Source organism: Lasiodiplodia theobromae, assembly GCF_012971845.1.
Source record: "Lasiodiplodia theobromae strain AM2As chromosome Unknown scaffold_45, whole genome shotgun sequence".
In the NCBI taxonomy this organism is placed as follows: domain Eukaryota; kingdom Fungi; phylum Ascomycota; class Dothideomycetes; order Botryosphaeriales; family Botryosphaeriaceae; genus Lasiodiplodia; species Lasiodiplodia theobromae.
In genome coordinates this window covers 202,946-226,390 of record NW_023336525.1, presented here as the reverse complement: position 1 = coordinate 226,390, position 23,445 = coordinate 202,946, and the positions used below count along the sequence as shown (strand labels likewise).

Below are 23,445 nucleotides of genomic sequence, written 5' to 3'. Positions count from 1 at the left end.
TTCAGAGGATCGTCCGGGTCATCTGCCATACCGAGTTGTCAGCGAAAGGCTCAAGAACGAAATCAGTACAAGGGTGTGATTGTTATACCGCTCGGTTGGGGAATCAAAACAGTGCTGCCATCTGCCGTAGTCTTGACATTGGACGGCACACTGGAATCAACCAGAACCTTTATGTCACCGCTTTCAGGCTCAATCTCTGAGGGTATGGCTGTGCCTGGTCGGCATTCGTGCGCATTTGTCGATCCTGAGACCTTCTCGGCATCAACAGCGGCCATTGTTTGCACTGCTCCCTTCGCACAACCAAAGTAGTGTTTTGGGAGATAATTTGTCGTCCAAATAGTTGCAAGACTGATGAAGGTATAGAATGGCTATCGGTGTTAAAGGAACACTCACCCTGTGCACTTATTATAGCACGTTGCTAGGGTAGCCAACGATTTGAAACCACGTCTTACATCTCGGAACTTCCTACGTAAGCCTTGAGAGAACGCACAAACCACGACGAGACCTCTGATGGCCGTAAGCCGTCGTCGCAATCAGAAATGTTACCAATACTCAACCACAGCCATACCTAAATAACACCCCTCCATTTTAGCTTGGACGGAGAAAAAGAAAAGTCGAGGAAAAAGGAAAGAATTGGACTTTGCGTCGCCGTAGAGATGCTCTTGTTTGACGTTTCGTACATCTACATACGGGTAAGTGCTTCAACTGTGCTTACTGAAAATCAGTTACCTATCATATAATGTCCGAAGTCTCACTCAGCCATGCATCAATATGCCTGCAATCCACCTTTAGCCAAGACTGCACTTCCGGCCTACATAAGTGACAATCAATGCATGATATCAAAAAATGCAGAATCTCCCGAAGTGGGTATTGTCGCTTAAGCAGCGCGGCTTATCAGGCATGATGCAGGCAAGACGTTCAGAAAGCCGAGGAAGCAAAAATCTCGTGTTTGTTTCTTTTCTTTTTACTATGCGGGGAACCTTGCAGCGCTCATGTTGCACTGTTCGGAAAATTGCAAGCAGCAGTGATACCATCGCAACGCCCACGAGTACAACTGCAACCATCCGTTGTCGCATCACACAGGTGGGAGAATGAATGGAAAACACTGTACCACCGGCCAGAACTTGGTTATTGCTCTCGTTGGCTGCCACTGTTTCTGCGTGTCAAACTCTCTGGCCGCTTGGACCTTAGCGATGTGTGTGTGTGCTTGCACATCTTGTTACTTTTGAGCATGAAAGTGTAATGTGGGGTACTTCGGTTCTCACATGGATATGTCCGTTTCCCGCTTTATTATCGACCGGCAACAGCAAGGATTGCTTGCCATCGGGCTCCTTCTTGTCTCGGCCTGCATTGATTTAGCTTGCTTGCTTTATCCCGTTGTTCACGCAGCCGGCCCCGACTGACAACTTGCATATATGACCTGCATGCAAGCCTAACAACCAACCGCTCAAAATGGCAACAAACGATAAACCCCGCACACAGCTTCTATTTTGTCTCAACCTCGCGATAACATCCCGCCCCTGCTCCGCATCCTCACCGACCACCTTATCACCGAAGAACCCCACGCCAACACACTTACCCGCCCGCCCCGTCACCTCCGGTCCCACCTCGGCGTCGTCCGTCCATGTCGACCATCATCCCTGTCTCAGCCACGTTTTCCCTCCCCTGATGCTCGACTGACTCAGGGAGGGAAAGAGTGGGTCTCGGCCATCTCCACAGGGGGAACGTCGAAGGCCAAAAAAACAAAAAAAATTCAAGTCCACTGCGAGTTGTCTCGCTGTGGACTGAGCTTGTATGCCCCCTATCGGAGTCGAACCGATGGCCTCGACATTACTAGTGTCGCGCTCTACCACTGAGCTAAAGGGGCCCTCTTGTGTGTGAGAAGAGCCCTTGTTGGGTTGTCACATGACTCGTCGTTGGTGTAGTTAGTTTAAGAACAAAAAGAAAAGGGGGAGGGATGCATCTTGCGCTGAAGGAAAGGAGGAGCATGAAGAAGACAGAATGTGCATGATCCTTTTTGTTTCCAAATAGAAGGGGCGGTAAGGGTCCGATGATTTGATCATTGAGCACTAAGTTCAACCCACTCGCACCTGAATATCGGACAAGTAGGAATTCCAGTAGGACTGTGAGTGAGATGAATGACCAGCCGGGTACTGGCCACCATGTGAACGTAATAAAGCCTGCCAGGCAAGAATACCCTCTTCTTCCCCATTTCGCAGTGAATCGAGGTCTCAACCTTCTCCACTGCCCCATTCCTAGCGACCTCACCTTCACTCCAACGAAATCCATGAACTCGTACTCCCCCTCGTCCCTCTTTCCCTCGCTCTTCCCTTCCCACCAGTACCACTCCTCCTTTTCTTCCCGCCAGTGCTCTGACTTCCCTTATCGCCAGACGTGGACTCCCACCAGGGTTTGACGTCCCGCTTCGGTGTAAGAAATTGTCTCGCACCAGGAACAATGATCGGCTCGTCGATAGTGCCATCATTGCCTACGCACAGGCTTGTGTTGTTTGAGGAGGCTGATACGCGTCGAGACTGTGGCGGGGAGGCGGTGGTGACAGCAGTAGTAATTGCGGCGAGGTCTTGCGCAGCGTGTGTGATCTGAGCATCGGTGTTCCCTGATAGTAGGAGAGCTTGGGGCGGTGGGAACTTGGTGGTTTTGTTGGGGACAAATGCGGAAGACGTGGTTATGAGCGGTTCACAGCTCTCGGTTTGTTGCTGTGATGAGGATGATGGTAAAGCTGTTGTTGGTTCGACAGAGGCGTTGGCAGCAGTGATAGTAGATGCACGCGGTGCCAAAGCTTCTTTCGCGTTCAAAACTGGACATTCAGTGGAGGTAGTGTTGCATGGTGGTGCAGCTGTTGAGTGGACAGCTGAGCTAGAGGATGAAGACTGCTTGTTGGAAGAAGACCGGCGGGGAAGGGAGGAGGTATGAAAGGCAGACGATGAGACGCGCTTGCGAGAAGATAGCTCGCCGGCCTCTTTGCCATCTGACCACGAGTTTGAGGACTTGCGGGATGACACTGGGTCGTTCTCGCGCTCGATCCACTGGGCCACACGATATTCAAAACTCGGTTCTCGTGGGCGATGAGCTGTCATTGGTTCAAAAGTGATTCTGGATCCAGTAGACTCTGACATCACAGCAGAGCCAGTCTCGGGCTGCAACGGACTCGCTATCTGGTCTGGAGACTGCGTATGTGTCTCAGCTGGATCGGTTAATGCCTGTCGATTATTTTCGTCGGCATTGTCCCCTTCTCTGCTTGTCGCACGAGTAGCTGGGCTCTCACGTCCCTCCGTCTTATTGTTCTTAGTAAACGAACCATTGTTGTTTAATTCTTGAAGCTCGAATTCCGCTTGGAGAGGCTGCAAGTCCTCTCCTGAGGTGCTGGGTTCGGATTCTTGCGTTGAACAGCCCGCCTCTTTCTGCAACAGAACTTCGCCGTTCTGTTCTGAGTCACACATCCCCAAGGTGTCATCTTCTTCGAGACTGGAAATCAGATCAAGTGTATTGGAATTGAGTTTGTGAAGTGCTACGAGGAGCTCACCTCCGCGAAGCTGAGCCGTGGAATTTTGTCCCTCCTTAGGCATGTGTGCCGACGCATCATGACGAGTCAGTTCAGGGGCGTGAAGAGTGTCTTCGTATGCCATATATAGAGTCCTCTGAGGGCTGTGCTCGGGCGTGGGCTGCTTTTTTGCAGCATCATCGTCGGATTGATGACTCAAGTGGCGATTAACGCCACAGAAAATGCTAGAGATGGACTTCACAGCTCGGTGTCTTCTCCAACTGGTGTTGGTAACTGCGCAGCCGCTGGCTTTGAGATCCATACGGTATTGCGGACCGTTCTGTCCCCGCCAGGTCCGCACTATCATGTTTCCAAGCTTACCTGCGAAGGAGAGAGATATGAGCGAGCGTCCTCCTGGACAACACAAAGATGCGAGTTGAGGTCGTTCTCCGAACTGCTCAATGATGTGGAAGCCTCTGCCGAGCAAAACTCTGTCCAACCTGCCGTCCACGTTGGTATGATCGACCCAAGGTGCGCCTGTTTGGTGTAGCCTTATTGATCCCATTACGTTAAGAATCATGAGAAGTCGGACATTGAAGACATCTGAGTTCTCGGGTTCCTTCAGGGCAGCCGACCAGGACCTGCGCTGGAATTTTATACTTGCGTTGACACTGCGGCGATGTGGCTCAGGTATTTTGCGTAACCGACGTTGTAGATCCATTACATCGCCCTTAGGCAGGATCCAGTTGGGAAAGTGAAACCAATAGAAGCGGAAGAAGGCCTCGCGATGAATAGTCATAGACACTCCCAAGAGGGCGAGGCCACGCGGCTTATGGCTCCAATGACGATGTACCATTGTTTTTTTCCATTGCTCGCGATTGAAGTATGGATGAGGCGGTAGGTCGAGTACCCGGATGTACTGCATGATGGTCGGTTTGAGGATCTTGTCGTATTCGATATCGAAGCAGAAGTCGTAGATCCGGTACCTGATTTTCTCTCTAATGTCGTCATCTTCGGCTGTGAAGACGAAGTTGGCTGTCGACAGAGGCGGGCGCTTCGGCTCGGTCGGCCGAGCCCGGGCGTAGGGTGAATTGGGAGTCGTCGAAGTCATGTTTGATAGGCTATGATTGAGATGGAGGCAAATGCCAGCTCTGGATTGACAAGATAGGGGTGACTGAGTGTGCAACAAGCTGACGTGAACGATGAATGATGCTGTCGCGCGCTTGCCTAAGTATAACGTTGTTGCGTAGCTTGCTCGAAATGGAAAGTACGCCTGAGCTTGGTTGGATATTGCACTTTCGCGACCTACTGTTCAAAAGCGATTTTTACAGCTGAGACTCAGTCCAAAAGCCCGCGTATCTCTCAAATCAGTTTCTCATTGGGATGTTGAGGCAGGCTAACCCCGGATAAGTGCCACACACGTGATTTCGCGCGTAGGGCGCGTCGTTGCTGTGAAAGTGACCAATGAACGGAATGCGGAGCGGTGACTGTGCTGACACTACTCCACGCTCGCCAGCATTATAAATCCGCAGTCGTTCAGCGCTCTCGCCATCATCAACTTCATCTTCCAGAAAAGACAGCATGTCGACGACCGTGTCGGCATATCAAGAGCGCGTGTACGCGCTCCTCCAGCAGATCCCGGAGGGACGCATCACGTCCTACGCGGCGCTGGCTCGAGCGCTCGGCTCCTCACCTCGCGCAGTCGGTGGCGCACTACGAAGCAACCCATTCGCGCCCGAGATCCCTTGTCATCGGTGCATCGCAAGCAGCGGGGTAAGGAAGTGCTTCCACATGCGCCGCCAACTCCGCAATTGCTGACATGGCGACGCCAGTTTATCGGAGGCTACAAAGGCGACTGGCGCGATGTCCCGAGCGGGCAGAACTGCGAGAAGAAGTTGAAAATCCTGGCCGAGGAGGGCGTCCATTTCGATGATCAAGGCATGTTGGTAGATAAGTCGCGCTGGTGGCAAGATTTCAAAGCGTGAGGCCGGCAGTAGCCAAGAAATTGAGAAAGCTCTTCGGCCAACCGTGGTTCGATGTGACGTCTTGGTAGGAGAAGAAGAAAAAGAAGGGTCTTTCTCTCGTTGCGCGAAGAGTCAGCGATCGTCAGCGGAAGCGAATTTTCGGACTCCGAACTTCAGCCCTTTCTCTCTTTCCTCGACTTCACCAGCCTGCGCTTTGCAACGATTGTAGCCTAGTTGACTTTGTGAACCCACATCAACACAGCCATGCCGAAGAAAAAGCAATTCCTTCAGGCCAATGCCAAGCAGGCGGCACGAGGGAAGAAGAAGGAGCCTGTACGCCTCGAGATTATGTCGCGCCCCAGCCGCTTACTAACGTCGCCCAGGAACCTGAGACTGAAGACGATTTCCTTGATGCTGCAGATGAATTTGAAAAGAGCGCTGGCAAGTGGAGAGCAGGAGACGCTGCCAAGTCTGCTCGCTTCTTTCAGCGTGCCATTGACGCCTATGCCGCCGGCCTGCAAAAGTTTCCACGGTCTTTCGATTTGGCATACAACAAGTGAGTTCGCTTCTTTCTTGCATAGCCATGCTCAGCCGGTTCTTCTTTCTTCTTCGTTGATGTCTTTGCGCATATTGTCATGCATTCGACGGCGCCAGCCTCGCAATGGGTGCCTGAAATCGCGATTGTTACTCAAGCTTCCATACTTCGTCCACCTTGTCCATCCAACCCTTTAAGCTTTCCAGCTCTCATTTCACATACTTCGCGTCTTTGCACACTACATTGCTTGACAAGCTGGCTTCAGTCATCACGTTGATCATTTCTAGAGAGTGAGCTCACATACGTCATAGGGCCTTGCTAGAGTACCAAATCGCGCAAGACCTGCGCATCGCGGCGCAGATCGGCCCTCCCCTCGTCGACCTCCTCCGGCAAGCGCTGGACTCGCATCGATTTGCCATTGCACTGAACCCAGACAACCTCGACATCTTGTTCAACACGGCCAATGTCCTGTCCGACCTTGCCGACCGCGTCAACAAGAGCGAGGCTGTCCCGCTGCTCCACGAGTCTGTGCAGTGCATCCGCCGCTGCCTTGAGAGGCAAGTGCAAGAGTACGAGTCTCTGCAGGCCGCTTTTCTTGCAGCAAACTCAGGAGACCAAGATGCGCCACCGGAGCCTGCTCCGCACAAGGAATCTTCTTCTGGTACCTCGGGGGAGGAGTACGCCAGCGTGGAGGAGGCTGTGACCGAGAGTGCCATTCTCGATTCCGTATTCTTCATGGCAAACACTCTTGCAGATCTTCTTGGCATCATGCCCGCCGAGGACTTGGATGCGATTAGCAAAGAAGTTGAAACGGTCGTTGGCTTCTTCACATCCGGTGCCCTCCAGCCGTATTTCGAGAAGCTGGACCGCACGGTTCCGGAGCCTGGTATGCCCCCACCCTCCCATATGCTCCTCTCATGTGTCTTTGAAGCATCAATCAACCGACTAACAAAATGCCACAGAGAAAAAAACGCCCACCCTGTCCCTCAGCCTCTCCGCCACCCCTCCCAAGCCAACCCAAGCCCAACCCAGCGAATACGACTCCTCCATCGCCGAAGGCTCGCTCGCGCAAGCCCGCCTCTTCTCCGCCATCAGCGAGGCCGAGTTCCGCCGCGGCGAGCGCAGCGCCGCGTCCTGGTACGCCGTCGTGCTGATCAAATTCGCCGCCATAACCAACGGCAACACATCCTCCTCCCTGCCCGACCCGGCCGACGCCAGCAGCGCTCTCATCGACGCCCTCTCCTCCGTCGCCAGCACCACCGCCTCCGCCGCCACCGCCGCCCACGCGCAAGCCGAAACGGCGTACCTGACGCAGGCACCCTCCGTGCCTGACGACGGTAGCAACGCAGCGGCGGATCCGGGCGCGCCCGCGCCGCCGCAAGACGTGACGGAGGCCTGGTCCAACGACGCCGTGCACGCGGACGCGCTGAAGCGCGCGTACCACGTCCTTACCACCACCCTTTCCTCCTCTTCCTCCTCTTGCTCCGGAGTACCTGCCGACAAGGCCCCCCAGCTGTACATCGCCCTCGGCGACGTGCACTGGCGGCTGCGCGCAGCCTGCGCGAGCGTCGGTGACGTTGCGAGCGCGGTTGCTCAGGCGCGGAGGGCGGAGCGGTGCTGGGAGGAGGCCGAGAAGAAGGCGAAGGCGATAGGCGTGCAGTGTGCCGAGGAGGAGCTGGAGGCTGTGGGGAAGAGGGCGGTCTCGGTGGTGCTCAGGGGCGCGGGCGGAGGCGGGGTTCCGCTCGGGGAGGCGAGGGAAGTGGCGTTGCAGGCGGTGCAGGAGATGAGAGAGGATGAGCTGCTGGGCGATGTCCTGGCTCAGCATGCGTTGAAGATGCTTGGGGCAGCGTAGAAGGCGGATTGCAATCTGAAAAGTAGAAGAAAGAAAAGATTGATTAGGACATTCGGGACTCGGGCGGTTCGATGACAGATTAGGGGCTCTGGAGAAGCCAAAAAAAAAAATTTGAGATATCCTTGGAGTAGGTAGTCATGGGTTCCAAAATCAGGATGGTATATTGTTCTTAAATCAAATCCTCTAGTCTTTATCGGTCAGCCTTGTCGGGCAGGTTGGGGTTTTTGCCTTCGTTTTGCGGCGATATGTGAAAGCCTGGTCCAGTTGCTCTGCGCATCTCTCTGATCTGCGTAGTAGGCCTCCTCTTCTCTACTTTCCACGAATCGGCTTTTGGACGACCCTGGTGAGGCTAAACCCACGGGTCTACCTCATTTCGGCCGTCGTCATCCAAGAATTGCCCGGCATACCCCAAAGGAATCCAAATATTTATCCGCGTCTTATACATCCGCTTTGTCGCGCCCTCCACTCTCGCTCACCAAACCTCATCCGGGCTAACCTTCACATCCCTCCCATTCTCCCTAATGTGCTTGTTGCCCACATCCCTGCTCAGGGGCTTCCGCATATCAAAGGCGTCCGTGTCGTCGTTGTAGTAGCCGACGACGCGGCGGTAGATGGTGTAGCCCATGCCCTCGTACAGCTTCTGGGCGACGACGTTCTCGGCGCGCACGAACAGGTCGACGAACCACGCGTCCTCGGCGTCGCACGCTTGCTCGAGCAGCTGCGTCAGACGCGTCGCGTGGCCGAGGCGCCGCGCCGAGGGCGCAACCGTCAGGCAGGTGATGTGGCCGTGCCACGGCAGGTAGTTCGGGTTCGGGTTCGTGTCGGGCGAGTAGGGCTGGACGGGTGCCGGGTACGGCGAGGCTTCGGTCTTGCCCATGACTGTTGGCGGTGCGGGGGCGGGGAGAAAGTGCCGCGTGGTTAGCCTGGCGGTTTGTTTGGGATAGCTGTGATGTGTCCGGCATTGCGTGGGTGGGAGGAGGTGATTAGGAGGTCAGGACGGGGGGAGGAACTGTACTGTATCCTTCAATCTTGCCATGCGGTCCCTCAATGACCTTACACAGGTGCGGCCATTTGGTCAGGTAGTCGAGGTAGAAGCTGACGTTGTACGTCTCGGTGAGCGGGTCAAGGTTGCATTCGTTGAAGTGGAGGAGGTCCATCGGCGTCATTGGCCGGATGGATGCCATGGTCGGCAGTGGGGGCGAAGGTGCGGCTCGTCGTTGGCGATGTGAGGAGGTGGAGGATTTTTGGGGGATTTGGCGGGGAGCGAGCGGATCGCCGCGAAGAAGCTCTGACGTCGCAAGGGTCTCCTCCCGCCCTGCGACTTGTTCAGCCCTACGGGTTTATCGTTCAACAGCAGCTCCTCGGCTATGGTGCCCGCATCTAGCTTCGTGTAGCGTTGGTTACAAATTCACATTTGCACTTAAAAAGACGTCCTCTTTGACCTTGGTCCCGAGAGAGTGCAATTTGGTCACGACTAAGAAACAAACCATGAGGCCATTAGTTGCCACACAATCAGTCTGCGAGCGCCTAGCAAATATAGAAAGGGAGCGGGAAAGTTGTCATGGGTGCTATGATATACTCGCTTCAAACGCATATATAAGGACGCTATACCATATGTTTACAGTTAAGTATGAAAGATGTGAACACAGTCAAACACGCAAAAAGCCTCCGACCTCGATGGGTATAGCAACTCAGCAGAATAACACGAAAAAAATGAGACAGAATAAGAAAACATCAACGCTCTTGGATGCATGGATGGCCACGCATGCCCAGTGTTTCTCATATGCGGAACGAGTCCGTCGAATTGGCGCCGCTGCCAGCGGTGTCTGGAGGCTTCGGGCTCATGGCCCTTCCGATTTGATCGGTATACGGGGATCCGAGGCCCAGAAGGCGGTCACGCTCCTCGATCTGGCGGTCGAACTCCTCCTCAGTGAGCGTCCTTTCGAACTTGCTGTTTGCGGCCATCGTGTCGATGATGGGGGCGAAGTTGCGCCCGCGTCCGATGACAGGCGACGGTGCGGCCGGTCCGCGGGAGGTCGAGATGCTGGGACTGCGGGGTTCCGATCTATTGGCGCTACCGCCGCCGTTGTGGCTGTGGCCGTGCCTAGTCCCGCTCCCACCCCCGCCGATTGCTCTAGACACAGGCGGTGGCGCGCGAAACTTCCTGACCATTCCGCTGGCGGGGTCGTCGACGAGGACAATCATCCAGACGCCGACGCTGCCGTTCTGCCCAAGCAGTGGCGTGCAGTGGATCCAACGGCTGCGGCCATCGTCGTCTGGACGGAGGCTGCTCAACCACCGCACCTTGGCCGTCACGCCACGCCCTGATGCGAGAGCTTGTTCTAGTTCTTCACGCACCCTCGAGCTGCCGCCGATCCTGTCCATAAAGGCCGACTGGAGGATCCCTGGTACGCGAAGCGAAGGCGAGGTGAAGAGGATGCGGAGAGAAGGGTGCGGCCGGACAAGAAGGTACTGTTTGCAGGCATTAGCTCCTGGAATTGAGCACATGTTTCCTGTTGACTTACGTGGCTGTAGATCCCGACTAGCTTCCCGTTGTTTTTGACCTTGCCGAAAACTTCAGACCGGGCGCCAAGAGGAGGGCTGGTGTCCTTGATGAGCAGTCGCGGCTGGTGATACACAGAAGTCGTGTCGTCATCCTCGACATGCTCCTTGTGCATGCGCCCACCCGTCTTCCGCACCATCTCGATCTCTCCTTGGTTAAACATCTCGCTCAATGCCTGGAACTCGTCCTTTTCCTGCTCCTCGGGAATTTCTTCGCCATCGTCTAGGTCCATCTCCCCTTCTTTGGCAAGCATCCGCTTCAACGCCGGAAGGTCGGTGCATTGTTTGGCGAGGCCGCTTACGTCCACTTGCGATCCGATGAAATACCTGACCTTACCTCTGTTGTCCATGAGTGGAGCCATCATTAGAAGATTGAGAAACGTTGATCCGTCACGCCGGCTGGTTACCCGTTAGTAACAAAAGGGATGAGAATGCATAGAGACCGACTAGTTCAAGATGAGCTCACTAATCTCCTTCCCTTCTTGGATTGCTTTGCTCAGCCTTTTCACCGAGAATGGGTTTGTTCGCGGACCCTGCAAAAAGCGACAATTCCGTCCGATTGCGTAGTTGACACCGTATTGAGTCGTGCGATGAAACTCTAGGATGTGTTAGACTTGCATGCGGATGCTCTTTTGGGCTGACTAACCTTCTGAAGCAAAAATAATGGGATTGTCTTTCCTTGACGGGTCCGTGAGACAGAATGTTTCAGCAAGGCCTTCAGACGCCTCTCGTAGATGTGGAGGTAAGGTGCCTGTAATCCTCATCTGAATGCTGAAGCTGACAACTTGAACCCACACGTAGCTGACGTATGCAGGCAAGTCTTCTTGGACCAGCTGATCAAAGGCTCGTTGGGCCTTTTCCTCAAGTACCGAGTTGGTTGTCGGTCGCGCAGGATGCGAGGTGAATTCTAGGTCCTCAATGGGTTCAAGCGCCTCTGCCACCGCATTGGCGTAGTTGATTGCTCGAATAGCCTTGAGAGCATCCAGGTAGTAGATGAGGAGTGGTAGCGATTTGGGCTTATACGCGCTAAGGAACGAAGTAAACTTGTTCAACAAAGCCGGGTCTGAGAAGATTGCCTGCAGGTGCTCCTTGGACAGAATCTCCTCGGAACGAGTTTCGAGCGAATAGTCTTTGCTCCCATGTTCTGCGGGAGCAACAAGGTCAAAGTTGGCCGGGTCGTCTTCCAAAAGTGGCTCAAGCCTGTCCTCCTCTTCGGGGCCGTTTTTCGCTTGCAACGGTGGAATGGTCCCGACTGAAGAAGTGGCTTTCGTTTCGTAGGACATGACAGAGTCAGCCGAACTTTTCTCGGCCGAACGGCGCTCGGGAGACTCTGAGCCAGAAGCTGGATTGGGTGAGCCGCAGTCGTGATGCTTGGGTCTCGAGAAATTTCGCTTCGTGCCCTCAATACTGCTATAGCGTTCGATTCAATTTAGTACAAATCAACGTTCTCGTCATTCGAAGATTCGTCCTTTCTCTTCTTTGCCAACAAAAAAGTATTGACTCACGTCGTTCTTGTTGGTATATGAATATTTCGGTTTCCAAGGGCAGACGATGTCTCCTCCTCGTCAGAGCTCATGTCGAAAGTGCTGGGGACAATTGCCTGTGGAGGGTCAATACCGTTGGGGGCCAGAGAGGTAGTTGACTTTTGACGTTGTGGATCCTGAAAACCCAGCGCTGCGGTATGACTGTCGTTGGTCATGTGCTTTTGCGGGGATTGTTCTTGTCTGAAGGCGGTACTGGGACGATGCTCATCGGCGCTCGTCATACTTGGGGAGATGCTAGTGGTGGAACGGCTAGCGAGAGAAGATGGATCCTGGGCCGAGTAGATATTGTGAGCAGAATCCCGCTTATTGTTGAAACGACGAAAAGCTTGAAAAGAAGGCATGAGTTTGAGCGCGGCAATAGGAAAAAAACGGAAGATGGCGTAAATTGAGTTTTCTCGCAGACGGCAGAGGGTGACCGGGTATAATAAGGACGACAGGGAGACTCGGCCAGACCGACGACGTACCAGACCAGGAGGCAGAACGTGGGCCCTTTACGACTAACAGATGAAGTGATCTGCCTAGTGCTTTGGAAGAGGCAGGGTCTCGATGCCGGTACACGCAGGCCGATGCAGCTGAAGTTGACGCTAAAAGTCAGAATCGCGGGGCCCGATGACTTTGGGACCGGGCTCTGGGGCCTTGCGGAAACGAGATTCGCAAAGAGCCAATTGAGAGCAGGCCGGGTTCCCTAGCCGCACGGCTTGGCTTGTGAGCCGCAGTTCGTTTGCAAATGCTTTCTTTTCCGGCTGCGACAACGCCCTTGGCCCCAGTACCGCGTCAGCTCACTCAATCCTGCACAACCCCCAGCAGTCGGACAAGGCCCCCATGGAGTGTTCTGCAGCACTGAAACCGAGCAATTGAGGTCCTGAAGCACGGCGGCCTGCGGAGCACAGCGCCGGCGGTGACGTACTGCATTGCGGCGTCCCTCACTTCGCAATGCCGATGGTGGTCGTCGGCGCACCGTGTGTGGCCAGGTCGGTCGGACCGTGAGCACACGAAGCTCCGCGCTTTCACACGCCGGCAGACGATCTTTAGCAAGGGTTGGTCGGCGCATTGCTTTTTCTGTCATCCACCCTAGCTCCGATCACCTCTTTCGTCCTCGTGCATGTCTCCAAACGCGCCTGAGCCAGGCGAACTTAATCGGCCCATCGCGACTGGAGTCGGTTTGACCTTCGATCTTCGACAATTAATTCCGACCACATGGCCGTCAAAGTTTGTGGTGTAAACCCGTATTTCACAGCGCCACACGCCCCGGAGAGTCGAGCCGCGCACGCGCAGGCAAACTTCCAAGCCACCTAGGGCAACAACTATTAGCCGACTAGCGAAAGCTACACATAGCGCTCGGGGCTTAACTGAGGCATGTTGGTTGCCGAGGGGCATGCTGGCTCCCGCTGATACATGGAGCCGGCTTGCTGACAGCTCTACCAGGCATCAGGAACAGCTTCCGGACTCTGCTGCAGGCGCTGTCCCACTCATGTCAGATCGTCATTGAGGATGGTGGGCCCCAGAGCGTTTTGACTCGACCTCAGCGTTGATCTTATAGATGTTCATCTGCATAGTCTTTTCACAAGCTGCTCGATCGCGGGAGTGCTCGAGAAAAGCCGAAAGGCCCCGGAAATCGAGATTGGCCTTCGGACATCGTGGGTTAATCAGGACGGGAAACTTAGCCCCTTTTTTGATTTGGTTTCTTCAGCGTCGAGCAGCAAGCCACAAGTTTGGCGAGGCTGCACACTGAGCCGCTCAGGTACCAACATGCTCTTGACATCACTCCGTCTCTTAGCTCGCCGCTTAACGTCACCGTACAGCAACACTAGCACGAATCTACCGCAAACGATAGCCGCAAAGATGCTCGGCACGTGTGCAGTAGGAACCCTGCGCTCCGCAATGTTTTAACTTGCCGTCTCGTTCCATTGATGAAGATGGTCTGATTTCGAAAATGTTCTGATCAGCCATGACTTGGCGAAACTCTCACGTCTATATCGCCCAAAGTGCTAAAGATCTTCTTCAAAATATTCTTGCGCCTGGTGACGAAATTCACGCTGCGCACCAATCTTGGCTGACTTCCAAATAAGTTACGATTCGGCGCTCAACAAATGTCGTCGTTCGCCGCTGGATTCCACGTCCGTTTCTTCGGCCTCTCTTGCGTGTCTATACACCACGTAATGCTGCACAATGAATATAACATCGAATATGATGCTGACGTTTGCGAGGCCGAACTTGACAGGGTTCCCGGTAATTCCAGACCAGTCGGCTTCCAGAGATGAGTCGATGATCAACTGTAAGTTGGACAAAATACCGCCCGAGAAGTCCAGTAGCATTCCACCAATACTAAATCCCACAGTGGATTTGCGCTTGTAGTTTAACCACACTTGTGGAACGTATTTAACGATGGTCACTACGAGCTTGACGTATCCAATGGCGTAAATCTTGGAACAACAAGTTAGCTTGCAAAGATCCTGCGCGAAGGTCTTCTGTGCAGGATCCGGGGCCCGCTCTGAAAGTTTCCGGGCGTACGGAACCGCCTGGGGCAGCTGCAGCGTTCGTCTAGGCACAGGAATACACTAATCGTGACAACCTGGTCTCAACGAACGTTTCAAGCAAACCCGAGGGCGTGTGCGTATGCCACGGGACTCTCTGGGCCCTGTACACGCAACAGGGCGGACATCCAGAGCAACGTACCACATCAATCCACGCCCAGCCACTTGCATCATTTCCACCGTCTTTGCCCTTGGCCAAGACCATAAGAATCACAAAGAGCACTCCGAGGATATTGCCCCAGAAAATCCCTTTAGCCAAAGAGCTCATCTTCTGGTCTGCGCCGACCTTGAAGCCCCAAGCCTTCAGCCAAAACTGGCTGTAGATGATGATGGACAAGATGATGGCATGCAACGCAAAGGCAAAATCGTTGAAGCGGACGGTGGGCTCCGGAGCGACCGGATACCGAGCCGCGTACTGTGCCCGGATGGTGGGCGACCACAAGGTCGCCGCGGTAGAGATGGTGTATGCAGCGAAGCCAAGAATGTTGAGAGTAGGAAAGTCGATGCCGAAGCCAAGCGTCGACTTCCGCCGCCAGTTCATGAGCGGCTGGGGATAGAACGAGCCTGACCAGCACATGAAGCTCAAGTTCAGTCAGCGTCGGCATATGGACGGGAGAGGTCCGCGCTAGCATACTATGTCCATCCCAGAACCCGCGAGAGGGCTCGGGCGAGGTAGATGACTTCGGGCGAAGCCATGGTGTGCGGCGGCTGTGAGAGTTGCAGAAAATATTGTCGAGAGAGCGAGAAGGCTGCGGCCCGAAGGAGATGGGATTACGTGGGAACCCTCCCCACTTTAGGCGCGAGCTCCTTCCAAAACAACGCCATTAGTGTGCCGTATGGCGATGGCATCATCAAAACTGAACACGTGACCGCGGGAGAGCCTGATGCCGCTCAGGGTCCTGGCGGAGGCGCGTCGTCTGCTGGGCGGGCTTGCCGCGATGCGGTGAGGGGCGAGATGAGCCGCATGGATGGTGCTCGTAGGGTGGCTTCAAAAGTGCACGACCAGCTGCTGGGCGATCGGGGAAGGCGCTCAGCGCGTGGGGAAAGCGCACGGGCCAGGTGCACTAGCGCGACCTTCAACATCACCTCCAGAGGTTGCAGCGGCGAGACGCGCCAGTTGGCCCACGCCTGGAGCAAACCGTCGCAGCACCTCCTTCCGCGTCCTCCGTATCTGCCGCGCCGTCCACACATGTCTTTCGCCCGACCTCGCAGCACAACGCGTCCGCGCAGCCGGTAGCTTGGCATCTGCTGTCCTCTCCTTGCGCCTCCATTCGCGCTGCGTGACCGGAGTCTCACTGTGCCCAACGCGATCATACGGACATCCCCAGCCTGACCACCCATGGCGGTGCCATCCGACACGCCCACGAGGCGCAACCAGCGCGGTCCCGGCCGCCCTCCACGCGTCGACCCCAGTTCCACACCCACCGCCCCTGCCTCTGCGCCGCCCAAGAGGCCCAAGTACATTCCGGGTGGACCAGGCGGTGGTGGCCGCTACATCGACCCAGACACCGGCGCTGAGATACCTAAGGAGATTGCGATTCCGCTGCTCAAGGCGGCTGGCCGGAGGCACAGCGCGCCGCGGCCGCGTCCGTCGCGTACTCCGGCTACAATCCGCAAATACTCTCCCGATGCCGCATCACCCTCCCGGCCCTATACGCGCCCCCGGCGTGATCGCCCAGCTGCTGGCCCGCGGGCCAGCTCTGCCTCTGCCGCTGCCGCTGCAGTAGCCCAAAACGATGGGTACAAGCCAAGAGAGGAGCGAGGATGGGAGGAATTCCACCAGGACCTGGACATTGATGCGGAGTTCATGGTATTCAGTGCGGAGGAAGTAGATGGCATCAGCCCGCCGGTAACGAAGCCGACAACACCCGTTCTTGGGCTGAGCCAGTCCTTCTCGGCACCAGACGACGCTCCCACTCCAAATGAGGTCCCGGCCCTCAAGACACAAAACTCCTCTTTCGCCGACCCAGACGAGGACATCGTCAACGTGGGGGGCTCTAGTGAGCAGCCCACGACGCCTACGATCATCAAGCGACGGCCTGGCAGGCCTCCACGGCGCCCCGGTTCCATGCTTACCGGTCTAGGCTCGCCTCCAGCACCCAGGATTGAGCCACTGCCGACCAAAGACAAGCGCGAAAAACTGAGCCTTCCGAAGCCGTCTTATCGGACAATCGATACGTTTTCGCACTACGAACAAGACCCCTCAGCGCAGGTCAACTACGTTGACCGCACAATGGCGAGCGTAGGATATCAGGAGAGCGACATGTTCATACGGCCTGAGAAGCGGTTGATCCGCATTGTTGATGGGAACCTCGAAGAAGACCTGGATCTTGCGCTGAGTCTCGAAAACGAAACACCTGGTCACCCCATCGGACGAGTCGAGTATGACATGGACGAACAAGACGATCGGTGGCTGGAGGCGTACAACGCGCAAAGGAAAGAGGAACAAGTCGAGGCCATCAAGCCTGCGATTTTCGAGATAACGATGACGCAGATCGAAAAGGAATGGCATGCGCTTGAGAAACGTGAGTTGTGGTTTACTCGGTGTGATGTATTTGTGCTGACTCGCTTGCGTCCAAGGGATTCCCAAGCCAAATCCGAAACCTCCCCAGACCCATCGACCACGTTCGAGCTCGGCGGCTGCGGTTAACGGTGAACCGGTGGGGAATGGTGAGGAACAAGACACAAAGTGTGCTGTTTGTGACGACGGCGATTGTGAAAACACAAACGCCATCGTTTTCTGTGACGGCTGCGATCTCGCCGTGCACCAGGAGTGCTACGGAGTTCCTTTTATACCTGAGGGCCAGTGGTTGTGCCGCAAGTGCCAGCTGATTGGCCGAGGAACACCCGTGAGTATCTTCGTACCTCTTGTTAGCCTGGTCGTGTTACTAACATACCGCAGACCTGCATATTCTGTCCGAATGTCGATGGGGCTTTCAAACAGACCGCCAATCCTCAACGATGGTCGCACCTGCTCTGCGCCATTTGGATCCCCGAGGTTTCACTTGGCAACACCACCTTTATGGAGCCTGTCATGGATGTTGAGAAGGTTCCCAAGCAAAGATGGAAACTGGTGAGCTATTGCATTTTTCACACCTTTATTCGATTGAACTAACGAATATAGCAATGCTACATCTGCGATCAGAAAATGGGTGCATGCATTCAATGTGGGAACAAGAATTGCTATTCTGCCTTCCATGTTACCTGTGCACGACGCGCCAAATTGTTCCTTCGGATGAAGTCTGCGCACAGCGGACCCGCCAACGTCGATGCCAGCGTGCTCAAGGCTTTCTGCCACAAGCACGTTCCGAACGATTGGCGCCGAGAGAACGACGTCGAGACTGCTACACGAGAGGCCATGTCATTCTACCGCCAAACGATGCGAGGCCGGCGGTGGGCAGAAAGCCAAGCGGCAGCAGCCCGCAACTCGTCTAGTGCGATGAGCATGGACGATGATATGGATGATTCAACTCAGGTGCTAGGCAGCAACAAGCGGAAGCGCAGTCAATCTACCAAAGGTGTCTGGAGACTACCGTCGGGTGCGCCTGTAGTGCCTCAACTCGTGTACGAGAAAGTTGAAGGGTCGCTAGTACGCTTCAATGTTCGTAAGCGCAAAGAGTATGTGGCCGAGGCATGCAAATATTGGACACTCAAAAGGGAGGCTCGCCGCGGCGCGGCTTTGCTCAAGCGGCTTCAGCTCCAGATGGAAACATTTTCTTCGATGGAGATTACAAGACGTAACTTCGCAGGTATGGGCGCTGCAGGACGTCCAAGACTTCACCGACGGATCGAGTTTGCGGAATTACTCGAGAAAGACATGGAGAAGGTCAGAGACTTGTGTCGCTTGGTCAAAGAAAGGGAAGAGAAGAAACTCGACGATGTGGACGTTTTGAAGAGCATTGTCGACACCGTCTACTTTCCTATATACCCTCTCCTTTGGCCGATACTGGAGAAAGCCCAAAGGTCAGTTCGGATTTCACCACATTCGGGTACAGAAGCTGACTTTTAATTAGCCTGGATTCCAAAGGTGTTTTCAAAGAGGGCCTGGATGCGATCGAGAAGAAACTTGAAGAGAGGTTCTATACATCTGTGTTGACTTTCTCAGGCGATATCGCCGCAGTCTTCCGTTCGGTCCTCGGCATCGACGAGATCACGGACGCCCACGAAGTTCATGAACATCTGAATGATGGAAGCGGCCCCCATGGCGACTTGACGCCAGAACAAAAAGATAAGAAAAAGCTGGCAAAGCGGATCATGAAGGCAATACACCCGACCCTTGAAGATGCCACCGTCAAGGAGGCGCAGATTGCTGGTAAGCCATATGACCAGGAGCTGCGGGAGCTTAATGCCATGCTGGACGGTAGCGGGCGTTCGGGACCCACGTCAGCTCAAGCTTCCCACGATGCTAGCGACAAGGGTAATGACAAAGGGGCAGAACGACCGCACGTCTCTCAAGACGTAGAAATGACCGAGGCCATGGAATACCTCACGAATGGCAATGCGAGGACGAATGGTCTTGTCGATGGTGACAGAGAACTGAAAGACCATGATGCTGGAAAGAGCACTGGAGCAGAGGCCGACGAGCCTGATCACGAGGCTGATGACGCTGCGATAAGGTTGCAACTGCAGCTGCCTGAAGAAACAACAGAGGCACCCGCGGAAAACTCTGGAGGCGAATCTACGAATGCTCGCCAAGGCAGCATCGGAACCGCCCCGGCTCTGTCCAACTCAGGCAGCACGCATCCATCCACAACCAACCCCGATCCTCTCACACCACCACAGTCTGATGGAGACGCGCTCGCGCTGTCACACGGTGGGGTGCCATGGTATCTGCAGAGTTTTGATCCTCGCGGCACCACTATTTACGATGAGGTCTGGTCTGGCCGTGAGGTTGTACGGGGAATGAGCGAGGAACTCAGCGAAATTGACGATGCCGAGCTTGACGGCATGTTGGGAGACGAGGAGATGGTGGATGCGCCGGCTGACTCCATGGACGCAGAAGGAAGCACGGTGCAGCGCGCGCAGCGCGCCAAGGCACGGGTGCAGCAGCGGAGGAATGCATCGAGACGCGTCAACGGGGTGAACCAAGGCTGATTTTTTTTTTTCCTTGATTGCGACATCTCTTTGTTGTAGGGCGTTTTCTTTTTCTGGGGGCACCGGCGGTGACGAGCTGTATACCATTTTCCTTGCCGGTCGTAATATTCGGGCACGCTGGGCTGGCTTTCGTAGGGAAGACGGGAAGGGTCGTCGGCGCACGGCGTTGTGGCATAGGGCTCAGTATACCTATTTGCTTGCTGGCTTGTGTTGTTGGCGCGGTGTCGATTAGCTAGAGCGATGGAGCATGGACGCTTGTATTTTTACCGCAACGACTGCAGTGATTTTCGCCCACCGAGCGCCGGCGAGCGAGGTGTGCCGCAACAAGCAAAATGCGACCTGGCGAGTGAGTGCAATGCACGTTTGCTGAGGCAGTGCGGGAAGGAGCCAAGACGCTGCGGCTCGCTCGCGGGTGTTCCTTGGTTGCGCCCCTTGATAGGCCGCCTGGACTTTCTGTCAGCCTGCGCCTGTCACTGCGCGTTTGTCCGGCGTCGCGAAAGCCGCTTCACTTCGCTCCTTCACCACAGCCTGGCAACGTGCCGTCCGCACCGACGCACCTTTTCTTTTACTTTCTGCCTCACCTAGCTTTCACTGCGACGGTCCTTTTCCAGCCGATCGGAGCTGCCTTGCCGGCCGCCGCTTTGTCGCAACCACCTCTTCCGCCGCCTGTTTTCAGCTCCACCCAGCCGCCTTCATCGCCCCGACACTCTACAGCTCTCCGTCATGTCCACCATGGATTACGAGACCGAGCCGCGTCCGTATGACGGTAAGTCTGCTCCCTCGCCACCGTGCCGCCCGTCTTACCGCGACGACGCGCCGCTGACACGCCCTTGCAAACAGACGAGCCGCGCGACTACGAGCGCGACCGCAGCCGCTCTCCGCGCAACGACCGCCGTGTCGACGACGATGCCCGCGCTCGCAGTGCCTCCCCCGGCGCGCGCGACCGCATTGACGACCGGTATAGCAATAATTCACCGCTCAACCCGCTGTAACACCTGCTGACAAGGCCCATGACAGCCCGATGAACGAGCCCATGCGCGACCGCGATGACGAGTCCATCAACCCGGGCTCCAACCTCTTCGTCACCGGCATCCACCCGCGTCTCAGTGAGGAGGAGGTCACGCGCCTGTTCGAGAAGTACGGCGATGTTGAGAAGTGCAACATCATGCGTGACCCGCACACCAAGGAATCGCGTGGCTTCGGCTTCGTGAAGATGGTCACGCCCGACCAGGCTGATGCCGCAAAGGAGGGACTGCAGGGTGAAGTCATTGAGGGCCGCACGCTCAGCATTGAGAAGGCTCGCCGCTCACGCCCCAGGACGCCCACTCCGGGCAAGTACTACGGTCCGCCCAAGCGCGGTATGCTTTACTATCACGGTTACTTCCCTTTGAAACTCAAGTTTGGAAAAGCTGACCTGCGTAGCAGACTTCCGCGGTGGCCGCGGCGGTCGCTTCTACGGCGACCGCTATGACGACAGGCGCGGCTACGGCGGCCGTCGTGACGACTACTCCTCTCGCGGCCCGCGCTACGACTCCTACGACCGCGGCTACGACCGTGGTTCCGACCGTGGCTACGACCGCGGCAGCTACTCCCGCCGTGACCGCGACTACGGTCCTCCTCGCGGCGTCGATCGCTACGCTTCCGGTCGCGACGCCTCCGGCCGCGATGACCGCTACCGCTACGGCTCGAGCCGCGACGATCGCTACGGCCGCGACGGCGGTGCTTACGGTGGCGCACCTACTGACGAGCCCTATGGTGGTGGTGGTGGTGGTGGAAGGGCCTACGACGACCGTGGTGATGACTACTATTCTCGCCACTAGAACGCTCGACTAATTGTTCCAGAACCCCCTCGCGAGTAACGGCGGAAGAGCAGGGTTCCATCACTCCCGGAGTGATACGCACCCTCGAGAACGAGTTCGTTTTTCGAGATTGCTGCCTCATCTTCGCCCCTGTATTACTTGCTTCCTGGCTTTTGCATCCTCGCGTCTCCGACATGCGATCGGATTACGGCGAATTTCAGCGATATCTTCGGCGGGCGACGGTTCACAAAAAACAGAACGGCTTTTTCACTCAATCTGACTGCTGGACGGAAGACCTCACCTAAGGCATGGGTGTAACTCGGCTTAAGCGATTTGCCTACGCCACATCTAAAGGTCTCGGCTTCCGGTGAATTTCGGTGGATTTCCTTTAACAGAGAACGGCTACGGATTCTTGCGGCAAACATGCTTTTAATTCGAATTGGTGACGAAAAAAACTGGATCTCCTGGAGCAGCTCTTCCCTATCCGACTTCAGATCACTTTGTACTACTATGCCTTCCCATCACACCCGACATTTTCTGCGCTTGTCGACACGTTCCCATGTCCAACACGTTGCGTGCAGCACCATTGCAGAGCCTGCCTGTACCGGCGACCTCGTTTGTCCACGCCCCCCTTGAGACCGTTCGACATCCATCAGCTTAGAGTGCCCTGCCGTCCTTGCACTTCTGTCTCTGGCGAGACGGGAGCGACAATCCTCGTAGTAAACAGCAACATCGCCCAATCTATGCACGATGCCGCCGTCCGGTGTAATAAAAAAAATGAGGACCGAAAAAAACGAGCCCAGCCGTGCGTCCCCGCTGAAGCCGTTTGCCGTGACGACAATTTTCCGACGTTCTGGATGCAGACACGTTTGCCGTGCCTGCCCGGGGAGTTGCTGCTGGCTTGCACCAAGCTGCTGCAGGGAGCCGACGCACTCTGGCATCGTTCGCGGCTGCCGTGCATGGTACTACGGTGAGTTTCCGCTCATCGTGGAATTTCCAGTCATCCCCGATCTCTGCATCCGTTTTCTGCACCGGTCAATAGTCTGGCTGTTTGCTCTTTCCCTTTGCGCGTTTCGCCAAGGCACCCCTTGATCTGGTTCCAAGACCAATGGAAGCCTCCATTCCTTCTCCTGTCATTAGATTTCTCAGGTTTTCGTCCCTTTCTCGTTTCATTTAATTCTCATCGTCACGCTGCTTTTGCAGTGGTCGGTGAGTGGCCCTACCATGACATCCGGGCTTTTTCCGTGTCCACAGCGCGGTCTGACATCATCATGCTGTCGCAAGCTTCGAATCGCACCCCGGAGCTCCTCAGGTACGTACGCGTAGGCAACGTGCTTTGTAGATGGACATGGAGACTTGGGTCTCTACCACTTCCAGTGTTGCGGATCCAGAAAGCGATTCAAGAAGATCACGCCCTTACTCAAGCATATTGCTGCTCTGTCCGAGTATGATGCGGACTCGAGGCACGCTTGTATGAAACAAGTTCCCTGATCTGATAGCTGTCAGCACCATATGCGGCGCTTTCGTCGCGCGAGAGATGTATAGCTTAGAAGATAGTTCTGAAGTGCAGAGGAATAACAATGACCAGCTTAAGCTGATGAAGCTGCTGCGCCGCGTCTGACATTTGGTGATGAGAGATTCTGACTGTGGGGGCGTTCTGTGGCGATGAGCGCATGTGCCGGTGTTGGGCGGTGGTGCCACTACTGCAGGTTGACAGGCGGCTGGCGTCTGGCTCCCGCTGCCAACGTTTGCGACGAATCTCGATCGCACAGTCGGGGGCAGGCATGATGGGGCCAATGTTTTGAGCAGCGAGGGCAGGTGTGGGGATGTCTGGTTACTGACAGGCGTTTATAACGGCGATGGCGTCGCAGGTCCGAGCAGCCGTTGTCGCGCGAACGGCCGATCACACAACCTTATCCAGTAACGAGCAGGCTGGCCGCGCAAGCACATCTCTCCTGGGGCCAATTGACGCCCACACTCGAAACAAGTCGTCCCGAATGATCGCTAGTCAAAGCTTGGTTACGGAGCCTTGCTCAACCTTGCTGGAAAGCTCCGCAAT

At 55.5% G+C, this 23,445-nt stretch overlaps 8 protein-coding genes across 8 annotated transcripts; 4 read left to right on the top strand and 4 right to left on the bottom strand.

The window, feature by feature from the left end:
- Positions 1-5,083: 5,083 nt before the first annotated feature.
- Positions 5,084-5,487, top strand: LTHEOB_11178 (Methylated-DNA-protein-cysteine methyltransferase protein; the record flags this gene model as incomplete). The annotated part of the gene is made up of 2 exons (XM_035507905.1): positions 5,084-5,275; positions 5,335-5,487. 2 exons carry the CDS (start codon positions 5,084-5,086, stop codon positions 5,485-5,487), a joined length of 345 nt encoding a protein of 114 aa, XP_035366754.1.
- A 243-nt stretch (positions 5,488-5,730) lies between these two features.
- Positions 5,731-7,853, top strand: LTHEOB_11177 (Tetratricopeptide-like helical protein; the record flags this gene model as incomplete). Its single annotated transcript, XM_035507904.1, has 4 exons — positions 5,731-5,799; positions 5,850-6,022; positions 6,313-6,887; positions 6,964-7,853. The coding sequence occupies 4 exons, from the start codon at positions 5,731-5,733 to the stop codon at positions 7,851-7,853; spliced, it is 1,707 nt and encodes a 568-aa protein (XP_035366753.1).
- A 472-nt stretch (positions 7,854-8,325) lies between these two features.
- Positions 8,326-8,730, bottom strand: LTHEOB_11176 (N-acetyltransferase; the record flags this gene model as incomplete). Its single annotated transcript, XM_035507903.1, has 1 exon — positions 8,326-8,730. The coding sequence occupies one exon, from the start codon at positions 8,728-8,730 to the stop codon at positions 8,326-8,328; it is 405 nt and encodes a 134-aa protein (XP_035366752.1).
- A 106-nt stretch (positions 8,731-8,836) lies between these two features.
- On the bottom strand, positions 8,837-9,037 carry LTHEOB_11175 (N-acetyltransferase; the record flags this gene model as incomplete). The annotated part of the gene is made up of 1 exon (XM_035507902.1): positions 8,837-9,037. The coding sequence occupies one exon, from the start codon at positions 9,035-9,037 to the stop codon at positions 8,837-8,839; it is 201 nt and encodes a 66-aa protein (XP_035366751.1).
- Positions 9,038-9,632: 595 nt separating this feature from the next.
- LTHEOB_11174 (PAS domain-containing protein) lies at positions 9,633-12,180 on the bottom strand (the record flags this gene model as incomplete). The annotated part of the gene is made up of 5 exons (XM_035507901.1): positions 9,633-10,325; positions 10,379-10,814; positions 10,863-11,013; positions 11,062-11,825; positions 11,921-12,180. 5 exons carry the CDS (start codon positions 12,178-12,180, stop codon positions 9,633-9,635), a joined length of 2,304 nt encoding a protein of 767 aa, XP_035366750.1.
- A 1,848-nt stretch (positions 12,181-14,028) lies between these two features.
- On the bottom strand, positions 14,029-15,189 carry LTHEOB_11173 (Lysosomal cystine transporter; the record flags this gene model as incomplete). Its single annotated transcript, XM_035507900.1, has 3 exons — positions 14,029-14,382; positions 14,636-15,074; positions 15,128-15,189. 3 exons carry the CDS (start codon positions 15,187-15,189, stop codon positions 14,029-14,031), a joined length of 855 nt encoding a protein of 284 aa, XP_035366749.1.
- A 643-nt stretch (positions 15,190-15,832) lies between these two features.
- LTHEOB_11172 (Zinc finger PHD-type protein) lies at positions 15,833-19,587 on the top strand (the record flags this gene model as incomplete). The annotated part of the gene is made up of 5 exons (XM_035507899.1): positions 15,833-17,018; positions 17,074-17,342; positions 17,396-17,566; positions 17,618-18,456; positions 18,507-19,587. 5 exons carry the CDS (start codon positions 15,833-15,835, stop codon positions 19,585-19,587), a joined length of 3,546 nt encoding a protein of 1,181 aa, XP_035366748.1.
- Positions 19,588-20,310: 723 nt separating this feature from the next.
- On the top strand, positions 20,311-21,407 carry LTHEOB_11171 (RNA recognition domain-containing protein; the record flags this gene model as incomplete). The annotated part of the gene is made up of 4 exons (XM_035507898.1): positions 20,311-20,353; positions 20,428-20,545; positions 20,605-20,945; positions 21,010-21,407. 4 exons carry the CDS (start codon positions 20,311-20,313, stop codon positions 21,405-21,407), a joined length of 900 nt encoding a protein of 299 aa, XP_035366747.1.
- Between the last annotated feature and the right edge of the window lie 2,038 nt (positions 21,408-23,445).